General features: G+C 41.1%; 2 protein-coding genes across 5 annotated transcripts in view; both read right to left on the bottom strand.

The window, feature by feature from the left end:
* TXK (TXK tyrosine kinase) overlaps nucleotides 1–5,239 on the bottom strand; it is a 66,732-nt gene extending 61,493 nt beyond the window's left edge. The window contains exon 1 of the mRNA XM_070615015.1: nucleotides 5,044–5,239. Coding sequence (XP_070471116.1) covers nucleotides 5,044–5,131 — 88 coding nt within the window. The 5' untranslated portion in view covers nucleotides 5,132–5,239. The remainder of the gene's footprint in view (nucleotides 1–5,043) is intronic.
* Nucleotides 5,240–7,418: 2,179 nt separating this feature from the next.
* The window catches only part of TEC (tec protein tyrosine kinase), a 123,311-nt gene continuing 108,700 nt past the window's right edge, over nucleotides 7,419–22,029 (bottom strand). For all 4 annotated transcript variants that reach the window (XM_008521611.2, XM_070615012.1, XM_070615014.1 and 1 more), the window contains 9 exons: nucleotides 20,722–20,801; nucleotides 19,270–19,403; nucleotides 16,508–16,582; nucleotides 15,599–15,770; nucleotides 15,261–15,477; nucleotides 12,269–12,333; nucleotides 9,518–9,636; nucleotides 9,277–9,434; nucleotides 7,419–8,086 (listed from right to left, as the gene is read on the bottom strand). In XM_008521611.2, coding sequence (XP_008519833.1) covers nucleotides 8,003–8,086; nucleotides 9,277–9,434; nucleotides 9,518–9,636; nucleotides 12,269–12,333; nucleotides 15,261–15,477; nucleotides 15,599–15,770; nucleotides 16,508–16,582; nucleotides 19,270–19,403; nucleotides 20,722–20,801 — 1,104 coding nt within the window. In that variant the 3' untranslated portion in view covers nucleotides 7,419–8,002. The remainder of the gene's footprint in view (nucleotides 8,087–9,276; nucleotides 9,435–9,517; nucleotides 9,637–12,268; nucleotides 12,334–15,260; nucleotides 15,478–15,598; nucleotides 15,771–16,507; nucleotides 16,583–19,269; nucleotides 19,404–20,721; nucleotides 20,802–22,029) is intronic.

The following is a 22,029-nucleotide window of genomic DNA, read 5'->3' as shown; positions in this document are numbered from 1 at the left end:
GAAAAGACTAAAATGCCCCAGAGATGGCCAGTGACTATTTGCCCGCTGGAAGGATGCATTCAGGGTTGAGGATCATCACAGGAAGGAGCCAGAGCTTCCTCTCCCAAGTTCACATCTGCGCTGTTCTTTTCATCTGCTTATTCCCCAGCAAATATCTTTAATTATGTGTCATGTACCAACAAATCAGGAAAAGGGCATCGCATCCCGTCGTAATCTCTGTGACCTTTGGGAAGTCGTACGTCTCTCATTGGTTAGCGGTCGAACATCTCATTGTATTTGGTATTCAGGTTCTTCTGGGAAGGCTTGCCCCCCTTCTCTCACGGGTGCGAGACTCCTGTTAGCATTCCTTCCACCTCCGGACGTGTGTGGGCGGCCACAGCCGCGGGGCGTCTGGGAAAGGGTTTCCACCAGGGGGCACTGGAAGGGAGCGAATGTGAGAAGCGCCACTTCTGAGAACAGCTTCCAAGGCCAGCTTTCAGCACAACAAATAAACGTCAGATGAAAAGCTGGTGGCCGCTGCTGTCTGGAAAGCAAAACTGATGGCGTTCCTTCCGCTTCTAATGTTTTGAGGTTTACATCAGCGTAACCCCGCGTTCATCCCCTGGCATTTCCGATGTCAGAGTTTCGTTCTGAATCAGTGCCTCAAGTGAAATTCATTCCTACTGAATTTGGTCATAATAACTGGCAGATGGCTGGTGATTTTTATTTGAAAACATGAATAACTGGCTCAGTTTCAGGAGCTGCCCTGAACCAAAGACCCGGTTAGTCGCTCAACCCACGCGTTCCAGGTCGTGGGGTTAAGACAGGAATTCTGGGGCCAGCGGCGTTTGCAGCTGAAGGGCGGGGAGAGTGGGACACCCTTGAAAACCTGTGGCTTTGGAAAAATGGCTCTGGGTGATTAGAGCTGAGCCTCTAAGTTCACCACAAGATATGCCTTATTTTTTTTTCCAGAAATTTACAGAAAGGCCAAACTGCCTCATTACTGTCATGAATTCCCACCATTAGATCTGTTTCTTAAGGGCTTTTTGGAAACAGACACATTTTAAAGGACTTACCCCATGTTATCTAGGAGGTGTGACACATAGCTAGCTTTTCTTTAGCATGGATTTTTACCTCTGAAGAGGCATCAGAAAAGGCTTTCCAGATGCCAAAGTAGGAACTCACACCAATAAGGGAAAAGAAAGAGAGAAAACAAGAAGGAAAGAGAGAAAGGCGCTGAGTTTTTCATAGAAATTTTTTCAATTTAGAAAGCTATCTTTCATTCTGAGTTTAGGCTCTTTATATATTTGAGGGGTTAAACTATCCTTGTTTTCTGTGTGTGCCTCCTTTTGATATTAACTGGACACTCATAACAGGAATGCTAAAAGAACACTCCTGTGTATGTTTCCTTTTGATATTAAAATGTACATTCTTCTAAGAAATGATAGTCACCAGAGATGTTATCTTTTTTAATGTATCGACAAAATAAGTTAACAACCCTATGTTAGATCCCAAACTGGTTTTTTGACCTTCTCCTTGTCTGTGAAACCTTAAAGTAAGAGGAATACCTACACTGGGGTATTCATTGGTTACTCACAGACAAGAGACACCTAGCTCAGGGGACAGTAAACTAATAGCTTTCGGTAGAAGATAAGAATGGTGCTTGGCCTGAAGAGGCGCTGTGTGTGGGGAAGGGGTGAGGAGATTGGAAGCCTGGATGGGGCACGGGGCACCAGGGGAGATGGTGTTTCAGGGAGTAAAGGGTGCTGAAAGGCAGTCTCCCTAAAGACTGCTCAGTCTGTTCACAGCTTCAGCCAGAGCAAACCCCAAGACACCAAGCATTCCACAGGCAGTCTTTAAGATGGCCCCCCATGATGCCCTTGTCTACACTATGCAGGAATTTTTATTTCTTCCCAGTAACCAGCTGATGTGAGGTGGACTTTGCAGTTATCTTGCACACAATTCCTCTCGGCTCCAAGGCCTCAGAGCAGCGTTTCCTAGAAGATCGTTCTCTGTGAGCTCAGTTCGTGACAAGCTCACAGGGAGCACACCTAAGACATCTGGCCAGCTTGTGATGTAAAGAAGTGTGTGGCCACAAGACCCACTGTTACAGCTGGCACTGTGTCAGAAGCTGTGCTGCCTGACCCTCAGTGGGCAGAAGGTGGACAGACGATTCTGACCAGGTGGGTTTCACCAAGGAGCAAGAGGGGAACCTGCAGGTTAGCACATGAGAAGGCATGGAAGCCTTATAGACGTAGTTCGAAATGGTTATCATTATTGCTACAGACTTCCGGCAGTTGCAGGGGGATGAAAGTGTACTAATTTGGAAACAAAAGACACATGTACTAGTGTCCACTCAGTTAACACTGAGCCTATTTTTAAGAAAGGAGACCAACTCCCGCCTGAGGCAAAATGGTGGTGATAGCGGCCAAGTTTGTTTCGGGCCCATGGCTCTCCCTGCTTTTGCCACTGAATTAGTTATCTATTGTTGGAAACAAATTATCTCCAAACTTATAGGCTTTAAACATTTATCATCTCACAGTTGGTGTGGGCCAGGAGTCCAGGCACAGCTTAGCCGTGTGCCTCTGGCTCAAGGTTGGGAAGTTCACGAAGCTTACGAACTTATAGTTAAGCGGAGTTGGACTGAGCTGGAGAATTCACTTCCGAGTTCTCTCACACAGCTGTCGGCTGGCCTTGGTGCTGGCTTCCCCCTGATGGGGATTCTCCATAGGCTGCCTGAGACCCCTCACAGCATGGCAGCCGGTTATCCAAGAGACAGCGAGCCCAGGAGCTCTAAGACAGAAGCTCCAGTTTTTTTACAACCTAATGTCTGAGGTAACACTCCATCCTCCTTACCAGAGTCTTGTCACAAGAAGTGAGTTACTAGGTCCAGCTCCTACTCAAGGAGAGGGATTGCACACGGGTGTGAATACCAAGAGGCGGACACCATGGGGGCCATCTTAGAGACTGCCTGTGCAGCTCCCCTCCTTATCTCCACATGCAGAATAATAATGGAAGGTAGAACTTAGTGGGGGTGGGTGTGGGAATCGAATACAATAAGGAATGAGAGGGCTTTGAAAACAGAGGCCCTAGAAAGGCAGTATGATCAAGGGGTCCTTACCTCACTCTCAGATCGAATTCTGGAGATGAGTCCAGAAACCTGCATCTTCACAGCGTCCCAGGCATGCTTCCGGCACACCAAGACTTAAGAACCGCTCATATAAATTATTATTAGTTTTCCTTCTACTTTATAAATTGGGATGAAAAGAAGGGCAGAGAAATTAAATGAAAATGAGGTGGAGGGGAGGTAAGAGGTGAGCTTTTCAAACCTCCAGCTCTTCTTCCTGGGCCCCGTCCTCTAAATGACTCTCCTGGGCTGGGTCTGTTCTCAGGGCAACAGTGAGTTGGTAGAATGCTGGCAATACCAGTTACATTTCACCAACTGAACCTCACTGGGGCAGGGCCCTGATTCCTCACTCAGGCTCTCCCCATCCTTCAGAATGATTAATAGGTCAGCCTCCACAGTGATCTCCTCCTGCCCCACAGCAGCCTAGGAGGCCAGACTTCTACAACAGCTCTTCAAATGACAAATGTATTTGGCAAATGACTCTGGCCTGGCAAATACATACAAACATTTTTTGCTTAGCAGTAATACACCTTGAGGCCTCTCTCGACTTTCTCTTGTCAACAGTAAGCACTCACGGTTTTACCCACAAGAAAATGGTGCCACCTCGAGATACGGTTTATGGGAGAAATAAACAGGTGATTCTTACCATCAAGTCAAATGATTAGAAGCTGGAAGGGACAGTGAGAGGTTTGTCAAATCCACGCCTCTCCAGGCCAGACAGAATGATCCTCAAAGTATCTCCACCAATAGGTAGTCTCTTATTTAATCCCGTAGGCAATCTAATCCTTGTCTCAACTCTCACCACTATTTATTTTATATATAACGTAATCTTTCCTGTTATAATTTATAGCCTTTTCTCTAGTTCTGACCTCAGGAGAAATGAAGAACAGATGCTCACATAGCTTTTAATAAAAAAGTTCTTATTAAGTCACTACTCATCTTTGTCCTCCATTGTGGGAGGTGGGGACACAGGTTGCTGCTTCTTTGCTCTTTCTGCTTTGCTCTGCTTGGCCTGTATTTCTGATAACAGGTAGCCCCGTTTTTATCTACCAGTGGATCAAGACTGTACGTTACATTCAGGTCAGTACAACTGGAATAGCCTAGTTTATTTTTTACAGATTCTACCGACAAGCGTTAGGTCCTAAGATGTGATTCGGCTTAAAAAGATGACATTTAAAAAGTGCAATCAGCTTCTCCTATTGACAGTTAAAAGTCAGAGATGTAAAAACTTTCTTAGCTGGCCTTTGATTGCTTTTATCTGATATGACTGAGTTCGTTACAGCTGGGTTCCGTAATCAACCAGAATTAAAATCAGATAGTGTTTTTCTTCTTTATTTTTTAATGACTTGCATGGTACGGCCTTTTGAGTGATAGAGCTAAATTATTAAGTACTTCCAAAAAATTGCACATGGGACTGACCAGTCTTCCAGAGCAACTCCAAAATTAAGTTCATGAAGGACCCGTCATTTTTATTTATTGTTTCTTTATGATATCTTGTTGGGAGGTGGGCAAAAAGAGAGTCCCATTTTACAGATGGGGACCTGATATAAAGAAGTTGCCCCCCCCCACCCCCGCCAAGGCTGCAGCAAATCCAGAACTAGAACTTGGTCTCCTAGCCTTCAGCCCGGAGTTCTTTACACTAAATATTATTCTAAAAAACAAACACTTTCCAAACTGCATTTCTACTCACACATACAGCTTTAAGGACACCATTTTCGTTTTGTTTTCTTTTGCATTCTCAATGCTGACATTTACTAAAATTACATCATCACAATGGTTATTTAAATAACAAACAAAACCCTGTCACGATATCTGGGGAAATCATCCTCATAATTTCACAGGCCCCACGCCTTAGAGGAAACTTCCTCTCGTGTTCAAGAATAAGTAACATGTCCCAAAGAAGCCCTGAGGAGAAATGACAAAGCCATCTTACTTACAGGTGGAAAGAATCATGGCTACACCTCTGCAGGGAGTGTACAAAACAGTCCTGAGTTCTTCAGCGGTGCACCCGTCACAAAAACACATCTTTCAACTGAAATCATAGCTCACCCAATGCGTTTCTCACGGGCAAAGTTAACCCCACCTATTTTCCTGTTCTGAAAACCTCAGAGAAGTGTGTGAATGACAACCCAATGGCCTATCTAAGAAAGTTCAATAATCTGCATCCAGATCTCTGAGGGTGGTTGCTGTTAGTTCCTCATTCCCAACTGTGTAGGTGACTCCAGCAAACAACATTTTCAAGAAATCACAAGATTTTGGTAAAAGGAACCTTAAAAGTCACTAATTCAAACGACCTCTCTGGACAGAGAAGGAAATGGTGGCACAGATAGGATAAGGGACACAGTTAGTGGTAGAAACAGAATTAGATTCTAGGTTTTGGAGTACCAAGCCTAGAATGTTCTGTCTTCCCACTCTAATGACACTTCAGGGATCATTTGAGGAAACTTTATTTTTTGTTTGGGCGGGGGAGTCCATCCAATAACACACCTAAAAGGTGACTGGGGCGTGGCCAAGAAATACAAACACAACATCAACAATCAAAAATACACCTAGGAAAACATAACCAAAAATTCAAACTAAAAGGAACAACTCTAATGAAGACAGCATACTTGTGTTGCCCTTCCTATTTCCTGCCTTATAGATTAAGATCTCTTTGAGCATTCTGGGTGGATTCTTCTCATTTTACTTCACCTTTTGCCTTAGTTTTACATAAAAACTTTTTTTAAGTTTCAGTGAAATATTTAAAGATTTTTGAAGAAAATGTTTCCCAATGTTGCCAAGTATTATCCATCTCGTTTTCCACATCAACAGTATACGGAACCCTTAGTGAAAGGACTATACTTTCTCCTCACTCTCTTCATTGCCATCTGGCACTTTGAATATAGCTCCTTAAGGTGAAAAGGGAAGGATGGGATGGGACAGGGAGGCAGAAGGAGTCAAGGTGAGGGAGGAAGGAAGGAGAAAAGGTGTAGCTCGAGTATGACCAACGCCTTGAACACACTATAATTCAGTTAAAAGGTTTGTACATTTTTGTGATGGGGGTACAGTTAAACAGGAAGATGAGGAGGAAGATGACAAACAGACTATGACCAGACTTAGGATAAGTATTTTATTTTTTCCAGTATAAGGAGGATAAGGAAGAATAAGAGACAGCCTTCAGTGGATGGATGGACCAGAGGGAAAGAGATGATTCTCCAGGGTCACACTGAAGGTGCTGCTCAGAGCAGCTAACAATGCTGTGTGTTCACACAACGCTCTCACGTACAGCGGACACCACAGCAGTCCCAGAGCAGATGAACTCCTGAAGAAAGGCCTCGTGTCTTTCTCTGATTTCTACCCCCAATACCAAGAGCAGTGTGTGGGGCGATACACGGCCTCTGTTATCGATGATGGAGACTGTTTCTGTTCCCTGGGCTCATGAGGAAAAAGGAAGGCTCTAACTCAGCTAATGTCTTAGTCAGAGACTGTAAGGGGTAGAAACCCACTCAAACAAACTTGATCGTGAGGTCTACTGTGAGGCTGTAATAGATAATCTTGCTGATCCAAGAACCCAAGTCCAACCAGGCCTCCTGAAAACCATCTGGGAGACAGCTCAATACACCATGCTCTCCCTATTTCCTGGTCTCTCTGCCAGAACTTGAGCTCGCTCATGAGTCTTGCCGTTGTAGTGAACGTCACCTGATCCTTCTGCTGCAGAGCCTGGCACCTCCACTTACAGCATCTACGTCCTGGAGCATATTCTTAAGACATGGAAAACGACTGATTCCCCCTTGTTCAATTTTCCACCTAACTCTAATTAGCTGTGGATACCATGTGGGCAGGATCACTTAGCCCAAACACAGGCCCTGTCGGGGCTTAAGCTGGACAGACGCCCTCAAACAAGTCTACCCAAATGAGGAGGGGGCATTAGCGATAGAAGGGTCCAGCCTTTTCTCTCTTCAGTAAGGAATATTTGATCCCCAGGGGAAAAGGAGTTGACAGCTGTAAGGCACAGTCCCTAGTCGGAAGAAGGTTAGCTTCTATATTATAGAATTAAAAGTTTCGGGGGCTGGCGCCGTGGCCCAGTGGTTAAGTTCGCGCGCTCCGCTGCAGGCGGCCCAGTGTTTCGTTGGTTCGAATCCTGGGCGCGGACATGGCACTGCTCATGAAACCACACTGAGGCAGCATCCCACATGCCACAACTAGAAGGACCCACAACGAAGAATATACAACTATGTACCAGGGAGCTTTGGGGAGAAAAAGGAAAAAATAAAAAATCTTAAAAAAAAAAAAAAACTAAAAAAAAAAAGTTTCAGTTAAAACACAATTCATGTTTCTTATAAAATATATAATTTTATATATTATATATATGTATAATATATACAGCATACAAATATTTTTAATGTAATACTAATGGCAGTCTTGAAAACAGATGTTTTCAAAACAGAAGATAGGTAGTTCTCCAAGGTGGATTCCTGATTCATCCAGAACCCACATTCTAGACAATACTCCAGGCCCAGAATTCTGTAGAAGTCAAAAGGAAGAGGGTGGTTGTTGGAACCTGGCCCTAATACCCTTCCCTTCCCAAATTCCCTGGCCTTCCACTGGCAACTAACATGGCCCTGTGTGCACCCTGAAAATGGGCAAACTCTGGGGCCTGGGCACAGTGCCTGGCACATAGTGGGTACTCAAGTACTTGTGTGAGTACTTTTAATAACCATCTCCAAGGCAACATTTCCATAATCCAGAAGATTCAGTCACAGAGCTAATGCTGGTCTAGAAGCAAACCCTTTAGGTGTTTCCTCTTTATAAGTAAAACAATCTACACGTCCAAGTGCTAAATAAATTAAAAGTTAGCACCAAGTGCCATTTCTTCCTCGTGCTTTGGAATGTGGAAGCCACTGGTCACAACACCACTTATCTTCCAAAAGTTTCTTCACTCTCGACTAGTTCATCTATCGTGCGAAGCAAATCTTCAAAGGAAGGCCTTCCCTCTGGTTTCTACAATTCAAAATCAAAGAGAAGCGGTGGGTTCCAGAATCCATTCCAAACATAATTTCTCACTGCTCAAAGTCAGATAACAGCGCGTACTAGTGCAAGGTGCTCATTGCTTTCGGACGGGAAAATGCAGGCGTCTCAAATGGCTCAGACCTTTCCTGCAGGCACTGCTGCCAGACTAACCTTTCTGCCACACTGCTTTCGTGTCCCTGTTTGAGACCCTAACAGAGCTCCTTACCGCCTGCAACATCCAGTTCTGCTAATCTGCAGTGCCCTCTATGACCTGCCCCCGCCCCGCTACCCAATTTCATTTCCCACAAAACCCTCACATGGCCTCTCTGCTCAATCAAACCAATCTCCAGCCTCACGTACACACACCATGGTCATTACCACCTCCTTACCCTTGCTCACGCTATGCTCTCTCCCCCAGCACCACTTCCTGACCAGAAGGCTCTGCCCATCCCAATGACTGCTCTTGGGAAGCGTTATAGCAAGTGACCGAGAGTATGGGCTTTCGAGTCAGACAGGACTCTGCTTCTCTGTAGCTACATGGCCTTGGGCAAGTATCAACTTCATGAGCCTTGGTACTCTCCTCCAAAGAGGGATCATAGTAAAAGTATCCACACCTCAAAGGGTTATTTTGAGAACTAAATCTAAAGCGCTTAGTATAATGCCAGGCACACAATACACGTTAACTAACATTATTATAATCTTTCAAAAATCATCTTGGTGTCTAATTGCTTCTACGAAGTGACATCTTAATACATAGGGAAGGAAAACTTCCAAAGGCTGTGAGTAAAGAGACCTGAGGAAGTTGAGGTTTGGAGATAAAAACCCTCTTTGGGGAAAGAGTAACACTTCAATAACACAAGAGCTCCACTGAGAGAAGAGCTACTTCTCCGGGTTTATTCCCTGAGTCCCTAACTCAGGCAACTGTGGCAGGATTCCCACTTGGGAGTGGGGTGGCAGCCTGAATTTATTATCTTAATTATCAGCATTTTCCACTTCTTCACATTCTTCTTCCCATTATTCAGAACTGAGTAGAGAGGGTTGGCTCCCCACCTAGAGTTTGAAATCATATAAACCATGCACCGACTCATTAGCCTATAAAGACTACACATTATTAATCTACCAAGCCCAGATTTCTAAGTGTTTTAGATGATTCAAAAAGAAAGCACAAAAAAATTTTATACCTCCTGCCAACATCTCAGCATCAACTCATACACATATTTGCATGCCAATTTCGGCCGGTAGAGTCGGTGGCCACGAGTAACCATGGTTACCACTTCATAGTTGGTGTTTTTCTCAAAGGGCATTCTGCCTTCAGTGAATACTTCCCACATTAACACACCTGGAAAAGGATAAGGATTAGCAAATGATGTATTCGCTTCCTCTTCAGAGCAGATTTGAGGAGAAATGGACCACGGGTCTTACCAAATGACCAGACATCTGATTTGCTGCTAAAGCGGCTGTAATTAAACACCTCAGGCGGACACCACTTCACAGGAAATTTAGCACCGGAAGAACTTGTGTATTGATCATCCAGAACGTACCTAGAGCAAGACACACCATAGGTTTACACCTCTGCGTTACAATCTGTATTTTGTACACGTTGTTTCTCTTTTTTTTCCCCTCAGAATCAAAAACACAGTTGACTGAAGTCCAACAAGCTTCCGGTTGAAGGTACATGTTTGCCTCAGTGGCCACGCCTGGTGATTTCCCATCTTCCTCTCAGCCTCATTTAAGTGCTGGAGATGGATGCATTGTAACATTAGTATCTGCACTTTGATTTTTCTGATTGTTTTTCTCCTTTATAAGGCAACAGAGGCAGAATAGAATAAAATAGTTGGCAAACTTTTTTTGAAAGCAATTTGTTCTTTAAACAAAATCTTACCCGAAAGCCCCACAAATAAAACATCTAAAGCAGAGCTGCTCTAAAGGAAGTGGTGCAAACTGTTTGGAGACACATGTGCTTTTAGCTCCCACAATTCCTCAGAGCACAATTTTAAACTACAGAAAATGAAAAAAGCAAATTGCAAAATGACATACATAAATGGTAGAGTATAAATTTATATGCCATGACATCCCTTCCCCCCACACACACACTCAAACCATATTATATAATTTTTCTATGGGCGCATACTTACTTCCTTCTAGAAGGACACACACAAACTGGTAACACTGGCTACCTCTGGGGAGGATCTTCAATGGGGCTGGTAAATATGGAGACTTCAGCCCTTTCTGTAATGTGTTCAGTGTGTATTTACAACAGGAATGTGTTTATGTATTATATGAACAAAAAAAGTTAATTTCTAAAAGCTGCATGAGAAAATATTCAAAGAACTGCACAAACTTCCTTTGCTGTATAGACAAAGATGGTGACAATACCACCATGGGCTGGGATCAACTTGTTTGTCAGTCAGGGGAGTCTGAATTTAGTGAATGATGAGTATTTTAGAGGGGTGGATGCAAAAGGACAGATTTTTCTGAAAGCCAAACGTGAAATGAGAGGACTGCCTGCCAGATACCAACATTTTCACATAAAGCAAATACGGAGCAGCGGGTAATTAATGTCCGCACAGTCAGCTTTCTGACAGTAACAGCTCTCTAACCTCCCTGGGCCTGAGTTTCCTTAGGACCTAAACTTAGCCTGTACGACCTGGTCCTCACCTTCCTTTATAACTGTTCCTCGCACTGGCCATGGGCCAGCCACCCTGGCCCTCTTTCCATTCCTTGAACAGGCCAAGCTTGTCCCCGATTTCAAGTTTTTATACATGCCGTTCTTTCTACTTGGAATATTTTATCCTCAGATTTTCACCTACCTGGCTACTTCCTGCCTTTTTCATCTCTGTTCAAATATCCCAGTCTCAAAGGTCCTTCCAGAGCATCAGGTTTAAAGTAGCCACCATCACGCCGCCCCACACCATCACTCAACTCCCCCACAACCCACCTCAAGCTATCTCTATCATAGGGGTGGGCAAACTTTGTTCGTAAAGGGCCAGATAATGAATATTTTAGATTTTCAGGCCAGACTGTCTCTGTCACAAGGACTCAACTCAGTCTTTGTCATGTGAAAACAGCCACAGACAACACATAAGTGAATGAGCAAGGCTATGTCCCAATAATACTTTAAGAATGAATGTCTGGATGAAGGAACAAACAGACAGAAGAAGGAAAAGAACAAACTTAATAGTTTTTAAAGGTCTAACACTCTACTAAAACTACAAAAATTAAGAGAATAAAAACACTACAGGGCACCCGCCAGGTGGCGCAGTGGTTAAGTTCACACGTTCCGCTTCGGCAGCCTGGGGTTCGCCAGTTCGGATCCTGGGTGCGGACATGGCACTGCTTGGCAAATGCCATGCTGTGGCAGGCATCCCACATATAAAGGCGAGGAAGATGGGCACAGATGTTAGCTCAGGGCCAGTCTTCCTCAGCAAAAAGAGGAGAATTGGCAGCAGATGTTAGCTCAGGGCTAATCTTCCTCAAAAACAAAAAGCAAAAAATAAACAAAAAAAACCACTATAGATTTGGGTATTCTAACAACTTTACCCCCAAACACATTGCTGTGAAAACAAAAGATTCTAGAAACCTAATCCACAGCCGGGGAAAAAAGAAAGCAGCGTATTTAACAGGCTATACTACCACCTAGTGGAGAGAATTATTAACAGTAATTAACACAATGCATACTTGGTTATTTTAACCAATTTATTTATCTCAGAACAGCTAACAACATTCCCTTTTTGCTTCATCAGTGCAGATTGTTCCCATGCTTATTAATTCTACAAACTAATGTGCATATCACCGAAAGCTATATAATAAAGCATTAAGCAATCATAATTTCTCAACAGTTTACCTGAGAAAAAGCCAAAACTAATGGTAAAAAGACAAACTCACAAAGAAATCTTTCAAAATATAAATAATCTAATTTCTTTATGACCTTTTACCAAAAACACTAAGAAGAAGAAAAATCAATTTGTTCCCCTATAAAAATGATGGGTACTACAAATATTTGCTAAAGGAACAAAAGATGTTTCAAAACAGCTCTTAAATAGGCTTCAGAGGAAGAAGTTGACAAACTGCAAAGAAAAAGTCAGGCTTTCTCTACTGTCCATGTAAAGGTCACGGTCTTACATTAATTTAATCCAAAATTTATAGAAAATGTTCACATATACTCAGCCTTACCTGGCCATTCCAAAATCAGATACTTTCACAATTCCTGCCTCATTTACGAGACAATTTCTGGCAGCCTGGAAAACATTATAATGGCATATTAGCTACAAAGTTCCACAATAAAAACAGAAAAATCTAAGTTCCTTTTATATTAAATTTAGTGTAACCCAGTCAACACTTGCAGAGGTGTCTCTACAAATTTTTTTTACCCTCTATGGAAATGTCTTCAACATATTATTTGAAAGAACAGAGAGAAAGATAGGTGGAAAGTCATATGTGCCATAAGACATTGTTACATAATCTTCACCAACTGCCATAGCTAAATGAGGACTTACAGAAGGGGCAATCAGCTTTTTTCCCTCCCATTTCTATTCTTATTAAACTATCTGATTTTCTTATTGATAGTGACAACATCTCTTGAAGTCCTTAATCCAGGTACTTAGTAGTGAGCTTAGCAACAACCAGCAAAGTGACGGGTGAACAATCTTTTACCCAGTGGCTTTGCTCAGTGATTGTTCGTCCCGATCCCAAGCAGTGACGGCAGCAGCCATGGTAACATAGTCTGCTTTGTCGTTTATCATGTTTCCAGTATATTATAACACGATATACTAAATTGCTCAAATACGATTCTGGATTATTTCATTTACATTTTCTTTCCCATTCCTTAAGGTTACAAGGTTCAAGAAAACAGTTTGGTAAAAAGACATAGTATTTCTCAGAAAGCTGACATGATAATAATCTTTTTAACACCATAACCCATGGACTAAGAAGTATTTTTCTTCCTGACATTTCAGAATTTTATTTTCTGTATGCGGCAATTCCACTGACAGGATGTTATTTCCTACTGAATGCATTTTAAGAGTCTCTTCTAAAATGACAGTTAATATCCATTCCCTGAAATGCCTCCATCTTTCTATGAAGATACCCTACAATGCTTTCACTTGATGGTCACCAGAATTCTTTGCCCAGGACACAGGAGCATCAGAATCTTCCCTTAAGGGGTGACACAAACCTACCAAAATAATGTCAACATCATGGGCACAAACATATCAAAATTGCTTTCACCAAGATATGGTCTGTATGGACAGGGGTAGTCTCCCATATTGATGTAGATATTCCATTTTCATCAGTTTTAAAAGTACAAAAAGAGGAAGGTGCTTAGTTCACAAGTTTCAACACGACAAAGAGATGTTCTTTGTTATCACCGAGCATAACAACAACTGAAGTTATACATAACACATCTTCTATTTTACAAAGTCCTTTGCCCCAATCATATAATGCGAACTTTAAAACGGTCTTATGAAAAAAAAAGCCCAGGACCACATGGCTTCACTGGTGAATTCTACCAAACATTTAAAGAATTAACACCAAACCTGAGATCTCAAACTCTTCCTAAAAATAAAAGGAGGGAACACACTCAATCTCATTTTATTAGGTCAAAATTACCCTGACACCAAAGCCAGACAAGCACACTAACAAGAAAAGAAAATTATAGGCCAATATTCCTGAGGAACATAGATGCAAAAATCCTCAACAAAATATTAGCAAACAGAATTCAACAGCATATTAAAAGGATCAGGGGCTGGCCCCATGGCCAAGCAGTTAAGCTCCTTTGCCCCGCTTTGGCAGCCCAGGGTTTCACTGGTTTGGATCCTGGGTGCAGACATGGCACCACTCATCAAGCCATGCTGAGGCAGTGTCCCACACAGTATAACCAGAGGCACTCACAACTAGAATATATAACAATGTACTGGGGGGCTTTGGGGAGAAGAAGAAGAAGAAGAAGAAGGGGTAAAAAAAGAAGATTGGGAACAGATTTTAGCTCAGGTGCCAGTCTTTAAAAAAAAAAGATCATACACCATGATCCAGTCAGATTTATTCCCAGGATGCAAGGATGGTTAAACATATGCAAATCAATCAATGTGATACATCACTTTAACACAATGAAGGATAAAAATCATAAGATCATCTCAAAAGATGCAGAGAAAGCATTTGACAAAATTCAACATCCTTTCATGATTAAATACTCTCAATAAGTTAGGTACAGAAGGAATGTACCTCAACATGATAACAGTCATGTAGGACAAGCCCACAGCCAACATCATACTCAATGATGAAAAGCTAAAAGCTTTTACTCTAAGATCATGATAAGAAAGTTAAAATGAAAATATGGAAGAGTCCCAGGTGAGAATCACATTCTTTTTGGTGAAAGAAACATCTTCGAGGTTTAACAGGGACTGATGGTTCTGCAAAAGCTGAAAGTAGACACATTTGGAAAGAACAGGCAGAGAAGAAAATGAGAAAGAAAAGAAGAATGGAGAGAGGGAGAAAAATAGAGTAAAAGAGAGGGAAAATTAAGAAGTGTCTCCATCATAATAATTTAGAACCAATAATAAAAGATTACTTTTTTCTATTTTCAGGAGTTAACAGGGGCCTCCATCTTTTCCCAGTGATTTGAGAGTAAAGAAAATGACCCAAAGGATTTCTGTTCTAGTTTCCGCTTACAGTGTATAAGGTAGAAAAGAGATTAGGATTTAGTCAAAGGATGAATCAACCCTTAACTTTCCCGTTTATCACCAAATGCAAGTCATTTCACTTCTCTGGAGCTAATGTTCTTATCTGTAAAACAATGATGGTCAGAAAAATCTGTTATGACCAGCTATCTCATGGGATTCTTATGGAGATCACACTTAATCTTAGCCAAAAGGCCGAGAAGCAATCTCTTATGGAGATCAAATAATTAATGCACGAAAACTTACTTGGAAATATCACCTATGTAATTATGTATTATTTATGCAGTTGCCTATATAATTATGTATTGATTGTATGCATAAAGATCTTTCTGTTAAAATTATGGGGCAAGTTAATCTTACCAAGTTTGAAAGTAATGGTGAAATATAGTTGAGAACAAAAATTGAGTATGAATATATCATTGCTCATTTGCTGACCCAATGTTACAAAGGAATTCAGCCAATGAATGGGAATATGCGTAGTTTATCATTACCAGATCTCTGTGGATGAAGCTGTTTCTCTCCAGGTATTCCATCCCTTCACACACATCTTGACACATGCTCAGCAGCACATCTCTACTAAAATGACCTTGTCTCTGTCGGAGGAAATTCAGAAGACAGCCCCTTTCCATGAACTCAGTAACAATGTAAATTGGTTTCTGCTGGGTGCATACACCATAAAGCTGCACTAATTTCGGGTGTGTCAGTTTCCTGGGAGGGAAGTCAAGCATACACATAGTCACTAAAGGAAAAGAAACCACGGCAGGTATTAGCTGGGGAGGGGCCACTTTTTAATACAAAAAGAGGAACCAGAAAGAACACAGTAACTTACATCATCACTTTAGCTTCTTCTATAAAGTCCTCCTCACACATGGCGCCTTCCCTAATGGCTTTGATTGCTACTTTGTACTGAGCTCGCCACTTGCCAAGCCTCACCACTCCGAACAGTCCGCTCCCCAATTCCCTCATAAAGGTCAGCTCTGAAGGGTTAATCTCCCATTTTTCTGCAAGACAGAGGGGGAGAGTGATAAAATTTAATCAGGCAAACGCAGCATGAACCAGTGGGAAACAAAGAAACTATAACCAAGGTCAATCTCAAAGTTACAGTTTCCGCTAAGACACAGAGCAGACTTGCACCCTGCATCTAACCTGAAAAATGCAGCTTCCCACCCTCTGGGAAGGATGCACTCCTTCTAAGCTGTCACAGTACAAGCAAAGTGAACTGAAGAAGGCAAGAAGATGCTGCCTAATAGGCTAATAATAGTATAGCTTGAAAGTTAAAGGTATTTTTAAAAAAATTCCTCCTTTACCACTCTTGGCCCTTGGGGTTTTGTTGGATTTTTTCAACTCCATCCACTTGGAAGGAATTTAACCTACTATTTAAAAGGCTTTTGCCGGAAGCAACAAAGACAATCAATTGGATGCCTTCTTGGTTACTCCATCCTTGTTTTCCTGGGAGTAACCAACAAAGCCGGTGAGAACCAGGAACGGCTTTGATTTATTTTAGATGTAATGTGGTAGTGCTTATTTTTCACTGACGGACAGATTTCTGCTGAATTATGAATAATGACGAGAACAGAAAAACCATGGGTTACTACAGCTGTAAGTATAATTATTTAAAAACCCATACTACAGTTATAAAAACAATTCCACTATGTGCAATTCTACACATCCAAATTGGTCTTGTGATAATGGATTCTTTTCAAGGAAAACTAGCCAATGTAACTACAAAATGAGTTACCGTAGCTGAATCCTGCAGTGGTTGGTGCATTCTTCTCCTTCGCACTAACTGGGTACCGCAGCCTTGTCACAAGTCCTAGAAATCAAAGTATTGCAGTCAAATTCATCCTTAATCACTCTGAATGGTGAAGCGCTAAACTAGAAACTCACTTATAAAATTCACTCATTTATTCACTTCACGCTCATCCTCTGTGTGGACATGCAGGACAGTGCTATATGCTTGCAAAAATAAAAAGAGAGGAAGGCAGGAAGGAAGAAGATGCCCCCACTCTGAGTTGACAATTTCATATTTTTATGAAACATGAAAAATTAAAATATATAAAAGCTTTTATTCATTCTACATTTTCTCTTAAATACTACAGTGTTTATCAGGCATCATGCTGGCATATTCTCTTCTCAAACATTTTAAAGGATGTTATAAGGTTTCTAACAGTTACTATCAATCATTATTTCACATTCTTTTCCAATGAGAAAAGTATGAAAGGGAATTACAGGAGTCTACTAAAAATTAAAATGATTCACCAGACACAACTCAGGTTTGTTATGAGTTATAACTCATAGCAATGTTAGTATAAAAATCGGGCTTTAAAATATCAACAACTGGGAATACCAACTATTGGAAATCAGTGAGGTATGCTAAATCTTTTAATCTAAGTTGCTTACAGTACTAAATAGAAAGAAATGGCTGGTATTTCCTCTATAAACACCCACAGCACTCTGTACTTCTTCTATCTCATAGTAACTTAATATTGTTATATTTCTCTGTCTTTCCCGCCAAATGGTAAGATCTGAGAGAGACAAGATCACTGACTGTCTAGTCTACCACAGTCTCCCTAGAACCTGGCACAGTTCCTGGCACGCAGTAGGCACTTAGCACATGTTTGTTAAATGAATGAATTGAAATAATGGTGAAGAAGAAAATTTATACAAGAACATCAAAGAAAGAAACAGGGGAATGTGAACAGTGAAAAAGAAGATAGACTAAGAGATAAGTAAAAGTTCTTTGGGGGTAAATCAATACGAAATTAGTTCCTCCAATGTTAAACAGAGAGTTACCAGATGACCCAGGAAAACCATTCCCAGGTTAGTAACAAGGAAAAATGAAACATGTTTCCATGCAAAAACTCGTACACAAATACTCATAGCAGCATTATTCATAATAGCCAGAATGTGGAAACAACCCAAATGTCCATCAACTGATGAATGATAACTAAATGGATAAACAAATCCAGACAGTGGATTATTATTCATCAATAAAAAGGAATGGAGTACTTATACATGCTACAACGTGGACGGATGTCAAAAACATTATGCTAAGTTAAAGGATTTAGTCACAACAGACCACATATTGTATGATTCCTTTTATATGAACTGTCCAAGAATAGGCAAATCTGTAGAGACAGAAAGTAGATTAGTGGTTGCCTAGGGCTGGGCTGGCAAAGGGGGTATGTGTGGCATGACTGCTAATGGGTACGAGATTTTTTCTGAGATGATGAAAATGTTCTTAGATTATGGTAACAGTTGGCACAACTCTAAATATACTAATAACCACTGAATTGTACGCTTTAAATGGGTGAACTTTATGGTATGAAAATTATATGTAACTGTTCCTATCATTATCTGAGAACAGTGAACAGAGTCACAAATAACAACAGACTTTGCAAAACCTTTGATAAAACTTGAAAAATTAATTGTCATTAATTGGGTTAGACACAGCTATCTTCTGCTCAGTGACATCTTTAAGTAAAAAGCTAGAAATCTTTCTGTCTCACCCTGTGGAGTCTCAGTGGGCATAAATGTGGTTTCTGTTTTTGTTTTTGGTGTTTGGTTTGTTCCCCCTCTGCTGGTAAGTGTAGCAGAGACTCAGGAAGACGGAAAATTTGTCTAGGACATCATTATGCTAGTCTTTGCAAGTCTACAGGCCTAAACCCTGAGCTCATCTGACAGCTTCTGTGATAACTCTGACATTGACAAACATCTTGGCTTTTAATTTAGTATTGTTAAGGGAAAAAAATATGCAATGACACTTTTAAAGATGGCATGGCAGACTATTTATTTAGGCCCATTGTGGTAGGTTTAGGGACCACTGTGATAGGATTCTAGAGTAGGGAAGAGAGATTGGGCTCAAGTCCGCAGACAGCGTGGGCAAGTGGGAATTTACAGCCAAAGAGCAGGATGGGGGTCAGTGGAAGGAAAACTACGAAGGAAACATTAGGGATAATGTAGAGGTGGGTTCTAGCTAAACCAATCTAACAGGATTCTTGCTGAAGATAATTCAGGGTGACCAGACATCAGCTGGGGGATGGTGGAGGATGAGCAAGTTGATCAGATATGGAGGGTGATCAGGTATCAGATTCTGAGGGTAGCAGGTTCTGGTTAAACTGATAGCAGGGTTCTTGCTAAAACTGGATTTTACAAGAAAGTATACAGATGGGTCTAGGAGATAGTTCAGGAGCCTGACTAAAGTTTGGTCAAGCAAAGAATCTTTGTCAATGCCAAAGATATAAACCACAGAAATGTCAACATTTACTACATATGATAAGAAGAACTCACGTCCCAAGGTCAAGACAGAGTTTTTTATGAAACTTGGTATTACTTCTGATTTTTTGTGTATACATCACTTCCTTAACGTACAATAATTTTAAATCAATCACATTCTATAATTACCTTCAAAATAAAACTGCTCAAGGAAGAATTTATTACAATGTCTGATGATTTTAATCACTGCCTTATATTTGAAACAGGTTTCAACAGCTCACTTACCTGCCGCATTGTGCTTATGATATTCAATAATCTCAGGAATTGAACCAAATGCATGTTTTTCTGCCAGATAATATTTCTTTGGGGATGTTGTTGTTTCTTTTATATGATAATGCCTGAAACCTGATGAGCCTTCTCTAAAACAAAAATCGAAATGTGTTAGAACCAAGTTGGAACAATGTAACTTTACTCTTAAGATATTTTCTACCAGCTAACCACAGGGTCCCTACATATGGCCCCTTCGATTATCTGCACAAATTTCATTTTTCCCCCAAGTTCTTCTTAGCTTCGCCTTTCACATTAACAGGTGGAGTTTTTAAAGTGGCCGCTGATAACATACTTGGTCCCTTGCAGGAGATAACGAGAGAGAACATTTACAACTCCATTTACCAACAGTTAAGTCTAAAAATAGCTATGAGCTGCCTACTGCTTTGTGCCCCTGCTGTTGGTGTTAACCTGCAAATGTCTAGAGGACTCACATCTCTAAAATAAATGAAGAAACTAGACTTATGAAAAATGTACAAATTATATTTTAGCTATCTTTCTACAATACAGATCTTTTCAAATCATCTCTTGCTAAAAATCCTTTCACGAGCACTCCCGCAGCTCTTAAAATAAAGCTCAGACTCCTTGGCACTGACATAACCTGACCTCCACTTTCATCTCACAGGCCTCTCTCTCCTCCCTTCACCTCCCATTCTAAAATCCAGCTACAATACACTTTTGTCAGTTGCTCAAAATCACCACATCCTCCCTCATTTCTGAGTCCAGGCAGTTTCCTGGATCAGAAACACTCTTTCTCCTCCATACAACTTCCGCCAGTCTCACCTGTCAGATCTCAGCTTAGATGTCACTAGACAACATTAACGAGTAACCCAGATGTGTCTGGGCTGCGTACCCCGCCTCTCCCACACACACTGCCCTCCGAGCATAGCACTTATTCATATACCACCCTAACTGCCCGTCTGCTTGTCTGAAGCCGTCCCTAAGCTATCGGAGGGCAGGGTCTGTGTCTACTCTGCTCTCTGTGGTATGTTTAGGGCTTAGCGCACTGAGCAGTAATGATCTGTTGAATGTAGCTAAAGCTTCTATAGCCATTCTCAACAAAGATATATATATGGAGAACTATGAGAAAAATCACTGAAATGTAAATATGAAAAATATTATAAGAATAACTAGCAGAACTTCCAACTAAAATATACAACTACGTACTGGGGCTTTGGGGAGAAAAAAAAGGAAGACTGGCAACAAATGTTAGCTCAGGGCCACTCTTCCTCACCAAAAAGCATACCTTAAAAAAAACGTATTGACTTTAGAAATCAAGTTCAGGGTTTCTTTTCTAATGCTGAAATGCAGCACATTTTTTGAAAATTAGGAATCCATACAAACTATACAGGAACTTTATTTAAAAAATTTAAATAAATTGGAGAAAAAAGAGAGAGTGGGATTACTTACCCTCCAAACTTTGTATACAGGGAGACTGTGTACATGCCCGGTTGACTGGAATCCCGTACCATAAAACCACCTTCTTTATCCTAAAATCCAAATTAAGAACATTTTTTCAGTCCGATAACAAATATCAATGCCATGGAAATGATTCAAGAACGCAGTCTTACAATTTTACGATTATTATGCTTTGCCTAGAGAAGGCTTTGGAGAAGCACAACTTAGCAACGGGGTGCATCCACATGACTTTCCACTTCATGTTACTGGGCAGTGAGATGAGTTAAAGAAAATACACTCACACTGCCTCACAATCACAAATCTTCACACACACCAGCAGGAGACATTTCAACAAAATAATCTCTCAGGGCCCTTCCGGAACGAACGAACAAGATTTTGCAATTCCTTTAAGTGCGGGACACATGGGGAAACAGTTACTGAAAAACTATTTCTTAATGACTGGGTTTCATTTTATACATTTCTCATATTTGCTATAAGCTTTAAATCCTGACTCAATATCATCTTCTATCCACACAGCACTTTTCCTGTAAATATCTCAGTGCTCTTTATAAGAATCCTTTTGAAAAAAAAATCCTTAATTCCCCTGGAAATTGATGTTAAATATCATCTTTTACAGAAGGAGAGATGGAGGCACAAGTAACTTCAGCAGAGAAAGCCAAAAGGCAGAAACAACGCTGAATGACTAAGGGATAAATCCTTATTAGTTTCCAAAACAGAGAGCAAGAAACAGAAGCTAGAGACCACGTCTCCACCAGTAACACCACAATCAGCCTCCAGCACTGAAACTGCTGTAAGACGAAAGTGTTTTTCACAGTTGAAAAATAAAATAAATTTTATTCTTATTCATAGGAAAGACAATGGAATTAAATACAGCCCCCCAAATAAATCTGATAAGAACAGTTAGGGACAATATTATAATAGTTAATCAATCAGTAAAAAGTGTAATAGCTATGTTTATTGAGAACTTATTCTGTTTTAATATCTTCTAATACGTGGTTTACTTAATCCTCAAAACGGTGTTATCCCCACTTTACTTCACAGGTAAGGAAATGGGGCACAGAATGGTTGAATAACTTGCCCTAGGTCACAGAGCTAGTAAGGAGCAGAGCCAGAATTTGGACCCCAGGCCTTCTGGCCACCCACTCCCCAAGAGCTGCCTCTCACTCTGGGGTCACCAAGGAGGCATTTGAGAATCCTGTGGCAGAAGAGGCATGGTTACCTATTACTTGAATCACACAAAGTCACCTGCTAGTCTCCTAAACCACAGAAACAAGTGCCCAAGGAAACCTTGACTGGGGT

The sequence above is a fragment of the Equus przewalskii genome, chromosome 3, assembly GCF_037783145.1.
Source record: "Equus przewalskii isolate Varuska chromosome 3, EquPr2, whole genome shotgun sequence".
Classification (NCBI taxonomy): Eukaryota; Metazoa; Chordata; class Mammalia; order Perissodactyla; family Equidae; genus Equus; species Equus przewalskii.
Note: the sequence above shows the minus strand (reverse complement) of the source record. Positions and strands in the feature narration are given on the sequence as shown.